The sequence below is a fragment of the Aethalodelphis obliquidens genome, unplaced genomic scaffold, assembly GCF_003676395.1.
Source record: "Aethalodelphis obliquidens isolate GAN/ISIS:26980383/991018 unplaced genomic scaffold, ASM367639v1 scaffold4, whole genome shotgun sequence".
In the NCBI taxonomy this organism is placed as follows: Eukaryota; Metazoa; Chordata; class Mammalia; order Artiodactyla; family Delphinidae; genus Aethalodelphis; species Aethalodelphis obliquidens.
Genome location: NW_020837948.1, coordinates 55,000,637 through 55,020,130, shown reverse-complemented (window position 1 = coordinate 55,020,130; position 19,494 = coordinate 55,000,637). Strand labels below are relative to the sequence as shown.

The following is a 19,494-nucleotide window of genomic DNA, read 5'->3' as shown; positions in this document are numbered from 1 at the left end:
TCTAGGCAGCAAGTGTGTGTGTAGAACAAATGATAAATGACAAACTACCTTTTATGAAAAATTTGATTTATTCTGTCAACTAAACCCAAATAATTTCAAGAGGTACATCAAAGAATAATTTCTAAATGGCTTTTTTTCCTTGCTCTACACAATGTTAAGGGCAATCCTGTCAGCTCTTAAAGCTCTTGTTTGACCTGCTTTGTCAAATGTTTGTGAAATGATATTCAGAATGGCACAATGTGATGTCAACTTGCATTAATTCTTTCCCAAAGAGAGGTGTTCAGTATTCAGACTGTGTTTGTACTGGCACAATTTATGTTTCGGCTTCATCTCAGAAGGTTTACAAGTACCGTTTCCTTTGGAAGACTGTCCTCTTTTGCAATTTCTCTTCTAAAACAACCTTTGAAAGGACAATAATGACATCCCATAAAACTGCTTTCAGGGAAGACATTAAGAAAGTAAATATTTCAAGGAATTGAATAAAAATGTTACATATACCAATATTAAATTTTACTATTTTCTTCCTAGATATATTATGAAAAATTAAAATGATCCCTTATTCAACTAGTATTTTTCAATGAAGTAAATCCATCAACAATACTGCTTTTGTCTTTATGTAAAACATAATTTGTAAAAAAAACAAAAAACAAAACATAATTTGTTTTCAGCTAACAAGAACCACATAAAAGTGTTTCTAAAATTATATAATGTTTTCTACTTCAGTTGTAATAATGATGGTATGTTAGCAAACAATTAAATGTTTTGCCGAGTTTCATAAACAACAATATAGAATAGTAAAAACATTAGCTTCAAATTTCTTCATCTGAAACAACAATGTAAATCACTCATCCATTATTCTATATTGCTTAGGAAACAAGAGAATGGTTTTAAGATTCTGATGATTTTGAAATAAATTTTTGGTTTCCCCTATTCCCCAGCAAATCAGTTATCATTTTCAGTACAATCACACAGCAACCATAATTCAGTTGCCTTCTCAAAGTCTTTTCAAATTTTGTCCTTTCCACCTTTTTTCTGAAGCTTGTTTCTGATTGGTTCCGTCAACACCAAGGGTTCTTGTATGACGGTTGCTGAGTAATTTTTGCCTAATAATTCAACTTCCACTTGTTGTCCCACTTTACTTAGCTCTACAGGGACATACGCGAAAGCCAGACTCTTCTGGATGCTGTAACTGTAGCTTCCGGAGGTCGTGTTGCCAACCACCTGAAAAACAAGACCCTACCATCCTCAGCATCTTGGTCACAGCTTTATGTGCCTCCTCTCTAGATGAAAATTCTCAAAAGATACGTTCAACTTACAGAGTTTTATGATATGCTGTCTGTGAGGATAACACTAGGAGGAAAACTTCACTTTTTTGAGAAGCTTAATGAAAGTTTAAAACTTATGAAAAACAATTCTCAAAATACACATCCATGTTGCTCTGAAATTTCTCAGTTTTAAATAATTACATCTAGTTTCTTAATACCTAGTACTATTTTGCTCAGTTTCATGCCAAGAGATCTGATAGGAAGAAGAATCAAATATTTTCATTTTGAACTTTAAAAAATTCTCTTCCATCAAACTAGCATGGCAATAATAGACACAAAGGAGAAAAATCTAAAAATCCAAATGCAAATCTAGTCAACTGTTCCTGCTGGCATTTAGAAAATGGCCTGCCAGAATAGTGCTGAATTAAACTCTATTAATATATCAATAGTCAATGTGAAGTGAATCTTCTATATGAATATATACAGATTTAACAATTCCTGGTAATTGTTAGGCACTTAAATAAATGTTAACTTTACCCTCTCTAGCTTTACCATGTACAAAACATTTTGCTAGACATTCTGGAGAATGAGTAGAGGTCTGGTTCCTACCCTCATGAGCTTCGTGCCTCGTTGAGGAATTAACATACAGACATGAGAAACAATAACCAGGAAGCCAAGGTAGGCAACATAAGTAAGCCAGGATTTGTTCTACAATTTTTGTGTGTGTGTGTGGTATGCTGGCCTCTCACTGTTGTGGCCTCTCCCGTTGCAGAGCACAGGTTACGGACGCACAGGCTCAGCGGCCATGGCTCACGGGCCGAGCTGCTCCGTGGCATGTGGGATCTTCCCGGACCGGGGCACAAACCCGTGTCCCCTGCATTGGCAGGCGGACTCTCAACTACTGCGCCACCAGGGAAGCCCTGTTCTACATTTTGAAGGTAGGTGGAGTTAGGTGGGTAGAGAAGGGGGATAAAACTTTCCAACATGAGTGGAGACATGGAGTTCTGTGTGAATGATCAAAATTAACAAGGATGAAATAGGATAACTTGGGATGGCAAACCAGAGAAAAATACTGAACAAGAATCAAAATTTAGGAGATGAAAACAATAATTTTATGCTACCAAAAATAAAATCTATATAACAATCCTGATTAGAAGATTAGATCTGGTTTCCACAACTCTTAGCTGAAGGAAAAGATGCAAGAAAAGGAAAAACAGAGTAAAATGCAAACAAATTACAATACTGGTTTAAACACCACTTTTTTTTCTAACATCTTTATTGGAGTGTAATTGCTTTACAATGGTGTTTTAGTTTCTGCTTTATAACAAAGTGAATCAGCTATACATATACATATATCCCCATGTCTCCTCCCTCTTGCGTCTCTCTCCCACCCTCACTATCCCACACCTCTAGGTGGTCACAAAGCAACAAGCTGATCTCCCTGTGCTATGCAGCTACTTCCCACTAGCTAGCTATTTTACATTTGGTAGTTTATATACGTCCATGCCACTCTCTCACTTTGTCCCAGCTTACACTTCCCCCTCCCCGTGTCCTCAAGTCCATTCTCTACGTCTGCATTTTTATTCCTATCCTGCCCCTACGTTCTTCAGAACCTTTTTTTTTTTTTTAGATTCCATATGTATGTGTTAGCCTATGGTATTTACTTTTCTCTTTCTGACTTAGTTTACTCAGTATGGCAGACTCTAGGTCCATCCACCTCACTACAAATAACTCAATTTTGTTTCTTTTTATGACTGAATAATATTCCATTGTATATGTGTAAACACCACATTTTTAAAAAGTAAAAGGAAGACAACAAAAGCAAAATGATACATAGCCCCACTTAAAACGGCTTCTCCTGGCTACGCAACATCGCACTCATCCTTACAGCCTTACTGTCCAGCACAGAGGCTGCTTATAGCTGCTGCTCAAAAACATCCATGGACATGAATCAGCCTGGTGATATGTCAGCTGCCTCAGCAAAGGGCTCACGACAGTCAAAGTCATATTATAGCATTTCTAGTCTCTTATGCATTTATGACATTAAGTACAGACTCCTATCACTGTAGCCCCAGTTTTTAATTATCTTGTTGAAACCCCAAATCACAAGCTCTCCATATAATTTCTGAACTTGTTATGGTGATTTAAAAAAGTGAATGCCTTCATTAGTAAAAGTTTCTCTCTGGCAGATTATTAACTGCCAAGGTATTGCTGAGATAACACACATGTTTCAAAATGGCTTTTCTCCTCTAGATCATATTTCTGTGATATAAAACTGGGATTTGGGTCAGGGTGGCTGGAGTTTTAATCGTCGCTTTTTTGAAAGACCTTCTCAGTAACTTTGGTTTCACTTCTGAGTCTCTAAAACAGAGATTTGTGTTTGGAGCTCTTGGAAAGTTAACCTGGGTTTCTTGGGCATCTTAAGAAAACAGGAAGAATCCTGAACGAATCTCTTGGTCAAATCCCCTAACTCACTGGATAAAAAACCCACAATCACTCTTCAGAGGCTGCGTGTCCCATCTCCTTGGGCCTTCCCATCTCTTAAAATCTCAGCAGTGATTCTTCTTGCAGTTATTTCTGCATTAGTAACTTTAAAGAAATAGCATGTTTATTTTGTGCGTGCTAGTCTTAAAATAGTTATTGAATGCTTTGCTTTCTGCTCGATTACTTTCATTTCTCCTTTAATTTCTCTCTAATCCAGGGGTTGGTGGTCCAAAGTATTTTAGAAAACTGGCCTTTCCTTTTATCTTATTACTAAGTCTCCAGGGAAAGGTTTTCCCTGGCATAAATTCTATATCATTTGACCTTAAAATCTTCCAGATTCAATGAAATCCATGGCTTTGTTTTGCTCAGTGAATCACAAGAACCACCCTCGCCCTTTGCCTAGTAGATTCTCATATTCTTTGTGAAATCAAACATCAGCCCTCTTTTCACCAATGTAAGCAATCCTCACTTATTTTTAGCCTTGTCTCATTCTTCTCTTCATTATGAGACTTAAAGACGCCTGTAACAGACTCAGAGAAGAGAACATGGTAAATAACCTTTGAAAGAGGAACATAATTTAAATTGGATGATATATTATGCTTCTTTGGCTGTCCCTGTGTGTTTTAGTTTATTAATAATGAAAAAGAAGACTTTCTAAACTCTTCAAACTTCCTTCCTCAAAAGTCTTTTCTTCAAAACTTACTTCCCAGCAAAGCTGCTTTTATAACTAATTAAAACCCCTCCCATGCCCACACTTATGCCTTGATTTTTTTATATAAAGCCTTACTTAAAATCATAATCCCTCCCTCTAGCACTGCCCATCTCCCAATTAGACTTTATTTTTCCCCAAAGTATTCACTGCCCTCTGACATGCTATTTATTTTATTTTATGTTCACTGTTTATCTCTCCCTCTCCTGGAATATAAGTTCCATAGGGGCAGAGATTCTTGTCTGTTTTGTTCACTGCTGCATCCTTAGTGCCTAGAATATTGCTGTCACATACTAGAACTCAGATCTGTTGAACAAATAAATTAACATGTACCCTATCGCTAGCATTGAAAATATCTGCATGAATAGAATACCAAATATAAAAGGTAGAACAAGTCCAAATTCAGGAAATAAAAATTAAAAAATATTTCATATCATTCTAGAGATAAGGAAGATCAGAGAGTGTCATCTGCATGATAAAATGAGGATCCTACTAAGCATCAAAGAACAGACAAGCTGATATCAGGAAATTTAAGAGAAATATTACTAATAACTAAAATTACAATTGCATTAGCAGCTCTATAAACAGGTGGCACGTATAGGAAAGATGAAAAATATAACGTGTAAATGCAGTGCACAAATGAGGCAAAGGGAATAAAATTTAAAAATGGAACTTGGAGGGGATATATGTATACATATAGCTGATTCACTTCATTGTATAGCAGAAACTAACACAACATTGTAAAGCAATTATACTTCAATAAAAATAAATGGAGCTTGGGTTTCCAGGGTTCTTCTTTTTTTCCAGCTTTGTTGAGATACAATTGACATATAACATTGTATAAGTTTAAGGTACAGGTTTCCAGTTTTTTAACTTGGGTATGGTCACATTTAAGATGACTAAAAATCTGTCAGTTGATCATGGTCGATGTGGGGTTGCATACAGAATGTTATGACAGAGCTTCTCGTTCATTCCATGGCCAAGTAAAACAGACTATCAGTAGAAGTATGAGTGCAACCGTATTAGGAAGACTGAGATAGTTGGATGAGAATAGAGTGAAAAATGTAGAACAAAAAGATGAGGTGAGGGAAGTGTAACGACCAGGGAAAAATTAATTAGAGGCAGAAAGAATCTTAGACATTATCTCACTCAGTGGCTTCATTTTGTAGGTGAGAACACTGAGACCCAGAGAGGCTCAAGCAGTTACTTAATGGCAGACGTGGTTATCGGTGGAAATTGTGGGCAAATCTTAAATCAGAGAAAGAACATATTAAGAAAAGAGCGCTGGGGCTTCCCTGGTGGCGCAGTGGTTGAGAGTCCGCCTGCCGATGCAGGGGACACGGGTTCGTGCCCCGGTCCGGGAAGATCCCATGTGCCGCGGAGCGGCTAGGCCCGTGAGCCATAGCCGCTGAGGCTGCACGTCCGGAGCCTGTGCTCCGCAATGGGAGAGGCCACAACAGTGAGAGGCCCACGTACCGCAAAAAAAAAAAAAAAAAAAGAGGGTTGAACCAGAGATCTAGAACAGAAACAGAAAGTGGAGACCGGGAGGTAAGAGTAGGAATGGTTCAAACAGAAGAGCAAACAACACAATTAAAGGTGAGGCATTTGAGAAAGAGCTTCAGATCTGAGAAAAGATCTATTGGCTTCATAGAATCTAAAACTATAACATCCACCTGTTACTTAGATGTGCAAGAACTGTGGGTATATAATGAAGTGCTTAGGAGAATACAGTGGGCCATCAGAGACAAAGAAGAGAGCAAATGGGGGTATTCAGCATGTCTTAGAAGAAAGGATAAGAATTCAAAGTCCAACGGTACCTCGGTCAGAAATCAGCTTCGTCAATCACATGTCATAGTGTAACCTCAAGCAAGTTACTTAATCTCTCTGAGCCCCAAAGCCTCATCTTTAAATGGGAATGATCATACATATCTTGGAGGGGTGTTGTAAAAGTAAATGAGAGAGGGACTTCCCTGGTGGTCCAGTGGTAAAGAATCTGCCTTCCAATGCAGGGGACGTGGGTTCAATCCCTGTTCAGGGAACTAAGATGCCACATGCCACGGGGCAACTAAGCCCGTGCACCACAACTACTGAGCTCACGCGCCTCAAGGAGAGAGCCTACGTGCCGCAAACTACAGAGCCCACAGGCCCTGGCACCCACATGCCACAACTACAGAGCACACGTGCCCTGGAGCCTGCGCACCACACTAGAAAGAAGCCTGAGCGTCGCAATGAAAGATCCCGCGTGCCACAACAAAGAGCCCGCATGTCGCAGCTAAGACCCAATGCAAACAAAAAAATAAATTAAATAAATATTTTTAAAAAAGTAAATGAGAGTACATAAAAATATCCAGCACTAGTAGGAACTCTGTAGATGTTATTTCCATGTCAAACTGACCCCTGCCTCAGCCCAAATGGCCATATCTTTAGTAATCCAAAGGCTGAGATTGACACCACTGGCTCTCCCCTCCTCCAGTGCTCGTTTTGTCACTGAAGAGATGGGGAAAATGAAAACAAGTATTAAGTAGGCTGTAGTGCGTAAGGAAAAAAAAAAACAACCTAGGAATAGAATATCTGAGTATTTGGGTGTTGACCAAGCAGACCCTGCTCAATACAGAGCAAATGTTTAGATGAGTCTTGAAGGCCCTGTGGTCGCCACATGGTCTAATCTAAGCTGAGTGTCCCTGCCTGATAACCCCTGCCTGATAACACCAGCCAAAACACAGCAAAACGTTGAGCCAAACTGGGTTTTACAAATAGTCATAAAAAGAGGAGGAAGTGAAATTCTATTGATAGGTTATCTAACTCTGGCTTTACTGAAGACCAAGAGAGAGAGTGAAATGTAGCATCCCAAAAGGAGAAGGTAGTCTTACTCCTCCTGAAGAACCAAAGTATTTCCACTTTTCCCTTTATTTACTAAGGTTTAACCCTCTCTTGTCATAGATGTTTTCATTTGGAAATTGTTTTCTGCTACTGTGCTAAGGTACGAATTGTTTCCTCCTGAAAGATCCCTGAGAAGCTAAGTCAGAATACTACATTCTTTATAAAATCTCTCTCTTGCATTCACAGATACAGATGTGGTGAGCCAAGAGGTCATTTTACCTTCTAAATCATACCTTCCTCATTGTCCCATGTATTTCAAGTCCTGCAGTTTATTTTCTTTCATTAAACCATATAGAATATCATGTTTTCCAAAATGAGCAGCATTTCATTTTCCTTTCAGTTAAGTAATTTCTGTTTCTTGAATGTCACTTCAGAATTCAAAAGAGTGTCATCTCACCAATAGATAAATAACTAGCAAAAAACTGTAAACGGAAACAGAGACAAGGAGTTTCTGCTGCAGAAACACTGCAGTGGCCCCTCGCTATGGGTCCTCAGCACTCACCTTGCCACCATACCAGATGCTTTCATTTCCCTCCGGATCAACATCGTCCGTTGCCAAGGTGAGGCAGACCAGTCTCCGTTTCAGCCCCTTGGCTTTAATCTGTTTCAGTGCTTGCTTTCCTATGAAGTCTGCTGGCTGCAGGAATCCAAGATAATGATGATGAATGAATACTCAGACACTGTGACAAGGTTAGAGATGCAAGCATTTAAATTTGTCTTTGCTATTTTCTTGCCAATTACACATTAAATAAAAATACAGATTGGATCAAACGTCTAGACAAATATTTCTTAGTCCCTGAATGACACCTATTCTTTCAGAAAAGGTTAGACTTAAGGGTAATAACTTGTGATAACAATTTTACCAGAACTACCTAGGCAGAAAAATGTAAGGCATGATATTGAGATGGTGGGTTATGAAAGAGACCCTTGTATCTACTGGTTCTGGACAGTGGGAATGGTGGGCAGTGAGCATGGCACGACTCAGTTTCTACCTAAAGTAAGCCTTCCCTAAGAAGGAAATTCACTTTTTTGAAATGTGATGCCAAAGCAACTCCAAAATGCCTACATTTTTTCCTTCTTCAGAATAATGGTCCCCGGGATGCATTAACCTACTGGGTTGCACCGTTAATTCATTCAAGAAATTTATTGAGCCCCTACTGTGTGGGAGGCATCATGCTAGGCCCTGGGTTACAAAATTAGTCAAACACAGACATTTTGATCAAAGAGCTTATTCTGTAATGCTGTGCTTTTCAACCTTTTTTTTCCTTTTGGGGAAAACAAAACAACAAACACAGGAAGAGCTTGATTCATTTGAGTTCTTATGTAGGATAAATTCATGATAACACAAGTCATAACAAACCAAAGTTCATTACAGTTAAAATATGTTTATCTAAATACAGAAAGAATGCTACAACAAAATTATTTTGCTATCTTAGTATATATTTTTTTCTTTTTTTTTTTTTCGGTACGTGGGCCTCTCACTGTTGTGGCCTCACCCGTTGCGGAGCACAGGCTCCGGACACGCAGGCTCAGCGGCTATGGCTCCACGGCATGTGGGATCTTCCCGGACCGGGGCACGAACCCATGTCCCCTGCATCGGCAGGTGGACTCTCAACCACTGCGCCACCAGGGAAGCCCCTCTTGGTAGATTTTTAAAAGAAGACTTGCTATCATGGATACATGGTGACAGGTATGCTTTTTAGTGTTCTTATCTATATAGGAAGCCAATGATTGCAACGAAAAAAAAAAAAAAAAACACTTTATTGTGTGGAAAAGCACACAATCCTGGAGTGGCCAAGCACTATATAGTGTGTCTTGTGGAATGCTGGGAGATCCTGAATAGCTTCCTCAGCTCCTATTATGAAATCTGAATCTTTGCTGATATGCATTTAGATCTTGAAGGTTTGGGGTCCTCCTGAGTCCCTATTAAAGAATTTTCTTTCAATTATTTACGCAGCTGTTGTTATGCCCCTGCTATGTATCAGATACTAGATACAGGATATTCAGAGCTAAATACAACAGGGTCTTGTAGCCTCTGAGAGGTCCCTGGGGAGATGTGACCCCTTCCTTCCACATCACAATATGCCCAGCGCTGAAATTATTTTATCTCCTCAATGTTTTAACATATCAGAGGAAAAAAGAATGATTTGAGATTACTGGAAACATGGTAGAATATGACAGCGATAGTATACAAATCAGCTATACCAATTTGAAACATGATTCACTGTTGCTTCTGTGTGTTTTATGAGAGTGTGAAAATCACAACATTTTGGAAATTTAAAACAAAAACTGTCTAATGCATGTCTAAGGCAGAAATGCAAACAAACAGTTGCTATGATAGGGGCACGTACAGTGGGAGCTCAAGAAGGCGTATGATCCGTTCTATCTAGGGTGAGAGGGGGGCTGGAGCAGCATTCTGTCAGCAACAGTTTTATGGAGGAAGCAGCTGAACTGAGTTTGAAAGAGGAGGCTTCATGATAACTACTGTCTGCATACCCTTCTCCAAAAGTCCTTGCGCTTTTAAGTCAATCTTCCCAACAATCCACAGATGGTGGATTTGGGGTCGAAAAGAAGTGAGTTAATTTAGCCAGACACTCAACCAAGATCTCAGAAGTCCCAGCCCCATTCTTTTCATCTATTTTGAGCTGCCTTCACTGAGCCTCTTAAGCCAACATCTGCCACACCTTCAGAGGGACTGTGGTGAAAGCTGCCGCATCCAAAGCTTTCAGAAATGGGGACTCTGGGGGGCGCTGGACGAGAACTGCTGGGGTGGATGCCATGGGGGTGGGGGGAATAAGAAGTGCTGCAAGGGGAGTCTAACTCTGCCAAATTCATAATTTTACCAAAGTCTAAGCAGGAACATAAGGTACCAGTTAATCATAAGAAATAGGAAAGATGGGCACCCCAGAAAACTTCCTTTAAAAGAGAAAAGTTATAGTAAATATTTTAAAAAATAATTTAATTCATTATTAATTTAATTAAGTTACTAATTTAATTCAAAAATTAAAGTAGTAAATAAGTAATATTAATAATATTTACAATTTATTAGGCACTTGCTATGTGCCAGACGCTCTGCTGAGGGCTTTACAATCCTCATTAAGATTCCTATAAGACAGATCAGTTTATCCCCAGCTTATGAAGAGAAGGCCCAGCAAAGTTAAGGGTCTTTCCTGAGGCTCGGTTATGTAAGTCAGCACCTATAGATTTTATCCATACGCATTTTTTAAATGGCTGTGCCTGGAGTCTATCACTGGCAGGAACAGCTGATGTAAATACTCTAAAGAATGTTTCTTTTAAATTATTTTGAAACACAAATATATGATATAACTTATATGTGGAATCTAAAAAAAATGATACAAATGAACTTATTTACAAGACAGAAACAGACTCACAGACATAGAAAACGAATTTATGGTTACCAAAGGGGAAGGGGGGAGGGAGGGATAAATTAGGAATTTCGGAGTAACATAGACACGCTACTATATATAAAATAGATAAACAACAAGGACCTACTGTATAGCACAGGGAACTCTGCTTAGTATTCTGTAATAACCTATGTGAGAAAAGAATCTGAAAAAGAATACATATATATGTATAACTGAATCATTTTGCTGTACACCTGAAACTAATACAACACTGTAAATTAACTATGCTTCAATAAAAAATTAATTAATTAAAAATTATTTCTAGGTAGCCTAACCTATCTTGAATGACATTAACTACACAATAATATTTTTGTACTACGTGAAAGGATTTGAAAACACCCTGAAGGTTAATATTAATGAAATTTAACCTCTATATCTGTATATCCCTGAATTAGGAAGTGATCTTGTCAGCAATATCGTCCTTAGACATGAATGAAAACAATACTCAAACAACAACAACAAAAACCTAATTAAAAGTAAGGAACACATACTTAAAACACAGATAAGAGGTGACACCTGCCCCTTGAGACAGTTCTCCCTTCCCAGGCTAACCTTGGGCCTGACTTGGGAAGATTTAAAAGTGGGGTGATAGCATTTCATTCTCATTTTGCTTGGCTTTCCTCCCAAGATTGCAGACTTTATTATACAGTTATTATTTATAAATGAGAGAGGAAAATGTGTCTGAAGGTTAAGTGCTGAGATTAAAATTGGTGCCTTCAGGATGACCTGAGAACAGAAATGTATTTCTTAATGAGTCACTACCAAATTAACTACATAAATAGCTGTTAATGTCTTTGAGAAACACTTCTGGGGCACTGAGATTATACCTTAAAATAATTTTGGCTTATATTTCTAATCTATTAATTTTTAAGAAGCAGTAAGAGCCATTAAAGCAGCCACCTGTGATACATCCTAAATATAACATCCACATAGATGAAAACATTAAGTAGATTTTAAGTGAAATGTAACTCCTCATCTCTTACTAGCTTTATTAAAAGCACACATATTATCGAAAAGCACATGGAAATGAAATAAATTAAACCAGTATACTTTGGGTTGGGATTCTCAGAGCAATGGAGAGCTTTCAGATGTGTAGCTAAGGCGAATTCGACGGCAGCAGTGGAAGGAAGGTTCTGATATGAACTCTGGGTGGTGGGCTCTTACAGACCAGGAGAGAAATGATAAAAACCTAGTTTGGGACCTCTTCTGTTCCATATTTAGAGTCAAAATCCATCAGAAAATTCAAAGCAGTCATCAGTTTGATTGAATTTTTGGCCGAAATCCTTTTAATCTAAATGTCAAAAGTTTCCAAAGGCATAAGAGAATCAGTGTAACATCCTGGGTCCTAAGAAAGCCCCCCTTAGAAACCAGGCACAGCACTGGTTGTGGAATCATGCTCCCGTGTTTGCAGACCTGAAGAGAGCTGCAGAGAGACCCGGTGGTCACCAACCACTGTCAGTGGCAGAGCAGAGATGAAAATCTGGGTGATAGATTTCTGCCGCTGTCCCTCAACACATTCCTGAAAAGTTCCTTATTTAAAATGAGGCCAGGAATCATTCATTAAAAACAGTCCTCACGGGACTCCCTTTGTAAAGCACGTGGCCCTGACTAACCTGCGGTCCATGTGAACCATAACTTTCTCTGGTCGTTTGTCAAATACCAGATGCATCTGTGTTTGTCTCACAGTTAAACTGATGAAGCCATATACTGGATTCGTTCATTTGGGGGAATGGATCTGACCAGCCCACCACCCCATCAAGACAAATTATACCATCATTCATTTCATAGTCACACAGTTAGAATCATAGAAGTTTTTAAGCAGGCAGAAAACTTAGTCCAAGGTCATTTTTCATATGAGAAAATTAAGGCCCAGAGTTAACGTTCTTGCCCAAAGTGACAAAGTGAGTTATTACCAAACCTCAAATCCAGGCTTCCCAATTCTTGCTTCCTTCTCCTCTATGCAGAACTTGGTAACATTCCATGTAAGTTTATAATAACCACAATTTCTCTATCTCTTTATTAGCAAAATATTAAATTATGAGTGTAGCAAGTCCAGTCTATTACTGACTGGAAATGAATACTCTCACATTCACCGTTTTTATTCTCTGCTCTTAGCAATTTAAAACAATTTATTTGGCATTTTTCTAACCAAAACCACTAATCAATTAAGTATTCCTTCTCAAAAAAGTCTTTAATATAACTAGAAAAGGGACTCTGTTAACCCAAAGAAAGGTGTGGATACATTGAAACCTGGAGAAAATATTTAAAATATGATTCCCAAGCCAGGCCTATAATTCGTTAATTGCATCCAAACCAAACTAGATGTTTCAAAATGAAAATAGCCCCCGTTATGTGTTTTATGACTTTTACTAGATTCAATATTAAGAAAATATTTACTTTTCAGTCTTTGAGTCTTATGATTCACAGGAAAACAGTGGAACTGACTTGTGGCTTTGTCAGATGTACTTTAGGAAAACAGTGGAACGGACTTGTGGCTTTGTCAGATGTACTTTTTTTTTTTTAATTGAAGCATAGTTGATTAACAATGTTGTGTTAGTTTCAGGTGTACAGCAAAGGGATTCAGATGTACTTTTATGCTTAACTGCATTAGCAACAATTAGAACATAGAGTTTTCATAATAGCTTTCATCTCTCTAGACTACAGTGAAGAACAATTGCCCATTTGGTGTTTTAAGGAGAGCACTCAAGCCTAAATGCAAAGTAAATAATTATTATTTATTTCTTAAAGGAAATAAGAGAAACACAAAGAAATGAAGCTGGAGTCTTCAAAAAACTGAAAGGGTTTTATCTATAGTTGGTTTTCCATAAAAGATTTGTTTTAGATTCCATTCAATAAGATGGAAGGGACCTAACATTTATTGAGGTATCAAATGTTCTTTAGCTCATCTAATATTTATAACAAACTTATAAGGTGGATATTTTCTTCATTTTACAGTTGATAAAACTGAAGTGCCTTTAGGTTAAGCAACTTTAGTTTTAGAATAGGTGAGTGGCAGAGCCATGGTTCAGACCCTTCAAATACTTACTAAACCCGTACGAACTACTGGACACAGAACCAGCCCTGAGGATTCTTGGCCTCTGTCCCCAAGGAGCTCAGAGTCTAGCTAAGGAGGCAGCCAGTATTATGGGGTGTAAAAATATCATGGTAGAGATAAGTACAGGGTGCTATAGAAGAGGGGTCCCAGCACTCCCCTGGCTTTAATTGCCACCTATACAACAATGACCCAAATCCATACTTTCAGAGCAGAGGTCTCCACACCAGCGTGCTCAGCTGCCACTGAGACCCTCCATTTGACTGTTCCATAGCCTCCAACCTCGCAAGTCCTTCCAACCTCTGAATCACATCCTGCCTGTGTTTCCTAGTTCATTAACCATAGCCTAGATCCTACTTTCCACTCCCTTCACAAATAGTCCTTCATGTGGTCTCCAGCCTACCTTTTTATTATCACTCATACCTCTTTCTTCTCTGTCCTATGGCCAATGCCTTAGCTGAAGCCCTCAACATCTCTCCACTAGATTTCTTCAATAATTGGGTAAAGTGATCATCCAGTCACCAGGGTAATTCCCTTTTGATCTGTTTTCCATCACCAGAATGTCACTCCTTACTCAAAATCCTTCAAAGGCTTCTCAGTGTCTCCAGGATACACTCCAGGATACACTCCAAATTTCCTAGCCTGGCAGATGAGACCCTTCCTGATGAGGTCCCAGTACTTCTCTGGCATTATCTGCATCTGCTATGTGCCAGTCCTGATAAGTGTTGGGGATAAAATGGTAAACAAGATGTATTTTGTATTGCCAGAACCTCTACTCAAGAAGTTTATGTCAAAAGATCAAGAAAAATGAACAAAATAATTGCAAGCTGTAACATATCCTATAAGGAGGCTGTAGCTACAAAATTTCTTTTAAAAATTATCAAATAAAATCCAATAACATAGAAAAACGTAATACATCATTACTAAGTGGGTTTTATGCCAAAATTAAAGTTGGGTTAACATTTGAGAATAAATGTAATTCATCATATAACAAAGTAAAAAAGAAAAACCATATGATTATCTCAATGGATGCAGAAAAAGCACTTGCCAAAATCTAATATTCCTAATTCAAAAAACAAAAAACCCAACCTTTTAGCGCTAAGAACAGAAAGGAATGTCCTCAGCCTGATAAAGAGCATCTATGAAAAACCTACAGCAAACATCATACTTAATGATGAAAGACTGATGATGATGATGAATGTTTTCCATCTAAAATCAGGAAACAAGATAAGCGTGTCTGCTCTTACCACTTCTATTTAACTTTGTTGCAGTTTCAACCAGTAGAGGATCTAGCCAGTACAATAAGGCAAGGAAAAGAACTGAAAGGCATCCAGATTAGAAAAGAGACAAAGAAAAGCTTTATTTTCATACAATGCAATTGTCCATGTAGAAAATCCAATGGAATCTACAAAAAAAAAAAAGAGAAAAGAAAAAAGAGAACTACACAAAAAAGTACTAGAACTACTAAGTGGGTTTAACAAAGTTACAGAATGTGAGATGAATATACAAAACGCATTGTTTTCCATACACTAGCAGTAAACACCTGAAACTTGAAATTTAAAATGCCATTTACAGTAGTATCAAAATACAAAATACTTAAGGATAGATCTGTAAAAAGATATCCAAGAACTATAAACTACAAAACATCTTTGGAATTAAAGATTACCTAAATAAACAGAGAGATATACCTCTGTTTATGTCATGAGTTAGAAGACTTGAACTGACCTATAGATACAATGCAATTCCAGTCAAAATCCCAGCAAGCTTTTTGATTCATGGAAATTCAAAGGACGTACAATAACTAAAACAACATTGTAAAAGAACAGCAAAGTTGCGCGACTATCACAACCTCATTTAAGCTACAGTAATCAAGACAGTATGGTATCATTATCAAGAAAGATAAATAGGTCAATAGAACACAGTAGAGTCCGGAAACAGACCTAAACATATATGGACAACTGTTTTTTGACAAAGGTACAAAGGCAATGCCGTTTGAACATATAGCCTTTTTCAACAAATGGTGCTGTAAACAAATGGACATCTATATGCTAAAAAGTAAACTTCAATCCATATCTTTTACCAGATAGAAAAATTAACTAAAAATAAACCACAGCTCTAAAAAAATGATAAAACATCTAGGAGAAAACAGCAGAAAATCTCTGTGACTTTGGGTTAGGCAAAGATTTTTTAGATACAACATGAAGAGCATGGTCCACAAAAGAACAAATTGAGAAGAACTTTAAAAATTCAAAAATTAAAAACTTCTGCTCTTTGAAAGTCACTATTAGACAGCTATATGTATACATATATCCCCTCCAAGTTCCATTTTTAAATTTTATTCCCTTTGCCCCATTTGTGCACTGAGTTTACATGTTATATTTTTCATCTTTCCTATACGTGCCACCTGTTTATAGAGCTGCAAATGCAACTGTAATTTTAGTTATTAATAATATTTCTCTTAAATTTCCTGATTATCAGCTTGTCTGTTCTTTGATGCTTAGTAGGATCATCATTTTATCATGCAGATGACATTCTTTGATCTTCCTTATCTCTAGAATGATATGAAATTTTTTTTTAATTTTTATTTGTTGACTTTGGACTTGTTCTACCTTTTGTGTTTGGTATTCTATTCATGCAGATATATGCAATGCTAGCGATAGGGTACACGTTAATTTATTTGTTCTACAGATCTGAGTGTCCAGCTGGTATACTTTAAATGTCAATTTATTGCATGTTAAGCTGTTAAAATAACAACAATAAAATAAAAGCAATCTAAAGAATTACTTCAATTCATTCCTAGTCCAGGGTTTCCACAGACTTCCAAATGAGAAAGCAGTCAGCTAAATAGCACACTTAAGCTTTCAGGCTGGGAATAGAGTATTGTTTCATAACAGAAATTGGATATATATGAGGATAGTGAGTCAATGGTTGTTAGTTTAATGTGCTCTGACAGATGTTTCAAGAATGATAAACTAGATCTCAGACTAGATTTTACTTCCTTTTCTTTTCTTCTCCCTTTATCATTCAGCAACAGAAATGGGTAAGAGACTAAGGATGGCTTAATTAAAATAATACAATCGTGTGGCTCATATAGATAACATAGCAAGTGTCTTCGACCACTGTGCAAGGTGGTATTTCATAGAATTTTAGACATGGAAGGGAGCTCTCATTTTACAGACTAGCAATCCCAGATGGAAAATGAAGTAAAATAGCTTTGCCGAGGTCACAGAGCTAGAATTTGGTGATATTTTTAAAAAATTCATTCAAAAAAAGAAAAAGATTTGGGACAGAATATATTAACTGGTAGCCAATTGTCTGACCAGGCTGTGTTTCTGCTTTCCTGTATGCATAGGACCATAAGCAGGTATGAGGTTAAAATAACTAAGACAGTGGTTCTCAATCTTCATTGCATAATAAAAACAAGAAACCAGACCCTACCCCCAGGGTTGATCCAATTGGTTTGGGCAGGTCAGTGTTCTCCAACTTCAGCGTTCATCAGAATCACGTGGAGGGCCTGTAAGAACAGATTGCCAGCCCTATCCCCAGAGTTTGATTTTGGGGATTGGCATGGTGCCCGATAACTTGCATTTCTAATAAATCCTGAAGTCACATTGATGCTGCTGGTCTGTGAACCACACTTTGAGAACTACTGGGGGTAAGGCATCAGGTAATTTTTCTTTTAAGTTCTTCAAGATGGTAACGTTCAGCCAGTTGAAAATCACTGGCCTAAAAACAATCATTCTCAATCTTTTTTGGAATCACCTGGGGAATTAAAAAAAAATACTGCTGCCTGAGTCTCTACCCCAGCTCTTCTTTTTTAATTGATCTGGGATGCAGCCTGAGCCTTGGGATTTTTTAAAGGATTGCATGAATAAAGGAATCCTACTTCAGATGACTGTGGCATGCAGCCAGGACTGAGAGTCGCTGAAAATGTTTTGCCTCCTCAAATCTTATTACCATTTACCTAAAATTTCCCCAGAGCTGGGTACTTTCACCACCATCACGTACTAGAAATTCCTTTCTAACTGGTTGTCTGTGAACAATGATTTATTTCCACTTCGATGTTTTACTAATATTTATTGAATACTTGGATGCAGTCGGCCTGGTGGTGAGGGTTTTGCCTCTTTACCATCCTTTTGTTTTGCTTTGCCTACTGAATGGTTATGCTTTAAATCATCTTTCCTTAAAGAGAGACCCTGTAATCTCTAGAATCAATACTGTCTTCTAAGTTGTGGTTAATATATATCACGTTTTATTCTGTTTCCGCTGGTTAGAAACTCAAGACAGGAAAAGAGAGGGAGAGAGAGAAAGGGTGGGGGGATCTTATAGAAAAAAAAAAAATTCTTCTGCTCTTAACACATTACCCTTAGTATTTGATTCTCTGTGGCTCTTGGCTGGGGTTATCTGGAAATGGATAGATTCAGTAATTCCAAGGGGAAAATTCCAAGAATACTTATGACTGCAACCTAAGGCAGCTGATTTTCCTTTTGCTTTTAATTAATGCATTTCTTTCATTTCCAACTAAAAAAAAAAAGCCACTAATTTTTTCCCCCAAAAGTAACTTCCTCTGGAACAAATTATAATACTATTAAGCACAATGATATGACTTGTTTCAGGTAAAGGGGTTTTAGCTGAGAAGACTTAACAGGAAATATTCAGTTATTTTTACCTGTTTCACAGTTGTGCTTAACGTTTCCTGTCAGGACCCTATGCTCACTCTTTACAAGACAGTACTGATACGCACTACTACACAACCCTCCTCATGAGGAACAGTATTTTCAGAATTAAGGTTAAGAATGCATCCTACAGCTTTTAGTTCCCAAAGTTCCATTTGTTCCCAGCTTCATGAGATCTGAGAGCCGTCAGGAGCTGTATCTTTAACTTTTAGACCTGTGGCCTAGCGAGGTGTTTAATAAATGGTACTTACTTAATGTTGACTAGATGAATGAATGTATACACACATCTGTATTTGCTTCACATAAGCCCACACCATAGGGAGACCAAGGCTCAGACAACTCTAAGAGTCAAGGAAGGCAAATGCCATCTTTACGATCTGAGATGTCCCCATTACTCCAGTTTTCTTTTCCCTACTTTTGTACCAGTTTCGATAAGAACAGTTCGGCCTAATGAGTCAGATGGTCCATCTCCTCACCCACCCACTTTCCTTCTTAAAATGGCCAAGGCAGCTATTCTGATCCTACCACAAAACACAAAATTACTTATAACAAAATCATAACTGTGGGAGGTATTCATCGATAAAATGTAGCCATGCAGATTCTATGATACATGTTGCCAGAAAATTTGGGGGCAGTTTTTCAAGGCCAATAAGCCCATTATGGGAAAGGACCTGGTTGGGAAAAGTGGTGGGTGAGAGAGCACTGCAGGGAGGTCAGAGTTTAACCTGGGCCAACACACAGGACAGCACCTAGGTCACTTCTCTGTGCTTCAGTTTCCTCATCCTCAAATGAAGAGGTGGTGCTGAGTGATCTCCAGTGGTCCTCCTAACTCTGACACAGCCTGCATCTCTATATTTCTCTTCATATTATGGCTTACACAATCACTGTGGAAACACTTAAGGGCCGAGCAGTGAAGTCTACATATTTACTTTGAAGGATAAGAAAAGAATTGATTTTAAACTATTGTAAAGTGTCAGGATTTAGGGTTTTGTTTTGTTCTGAT

The 19,494-nt window shown here is 38.0% G+C and overlaps 1 protein-coding gene across 1 annotated transcript in view; it reads right to left on the bottom strand.

Annotated features, from left to right (window-relative positions):
• Positions 1 to 492: 492 nt before the first annotated feature.
• Positions 493 to 19,494, bottom strand: part of DMGDH (dimethylglycine dehydrogenase) — a 60,515-nt gene continuing 41,513 nt past the window's right edge. The window contains exons 15-16 of the mRNA XM_027094735.1: positions 7,841 to 7,975; positions 493 to 1,221 (exon numbers count right to left, since the gene is read on the bottom strand). Coding sequence (XP_026950536.1) covers positions 1,006 to 1,221; positions 7,841 to 7,975 — 351 coding nt within the window. The 3' untranslated portion in view covers positions 493 to 1,005. The remainder of the gene's footprint in view (positions 1,222 to 7,840; positions 7,976 to 19,494) is intronic.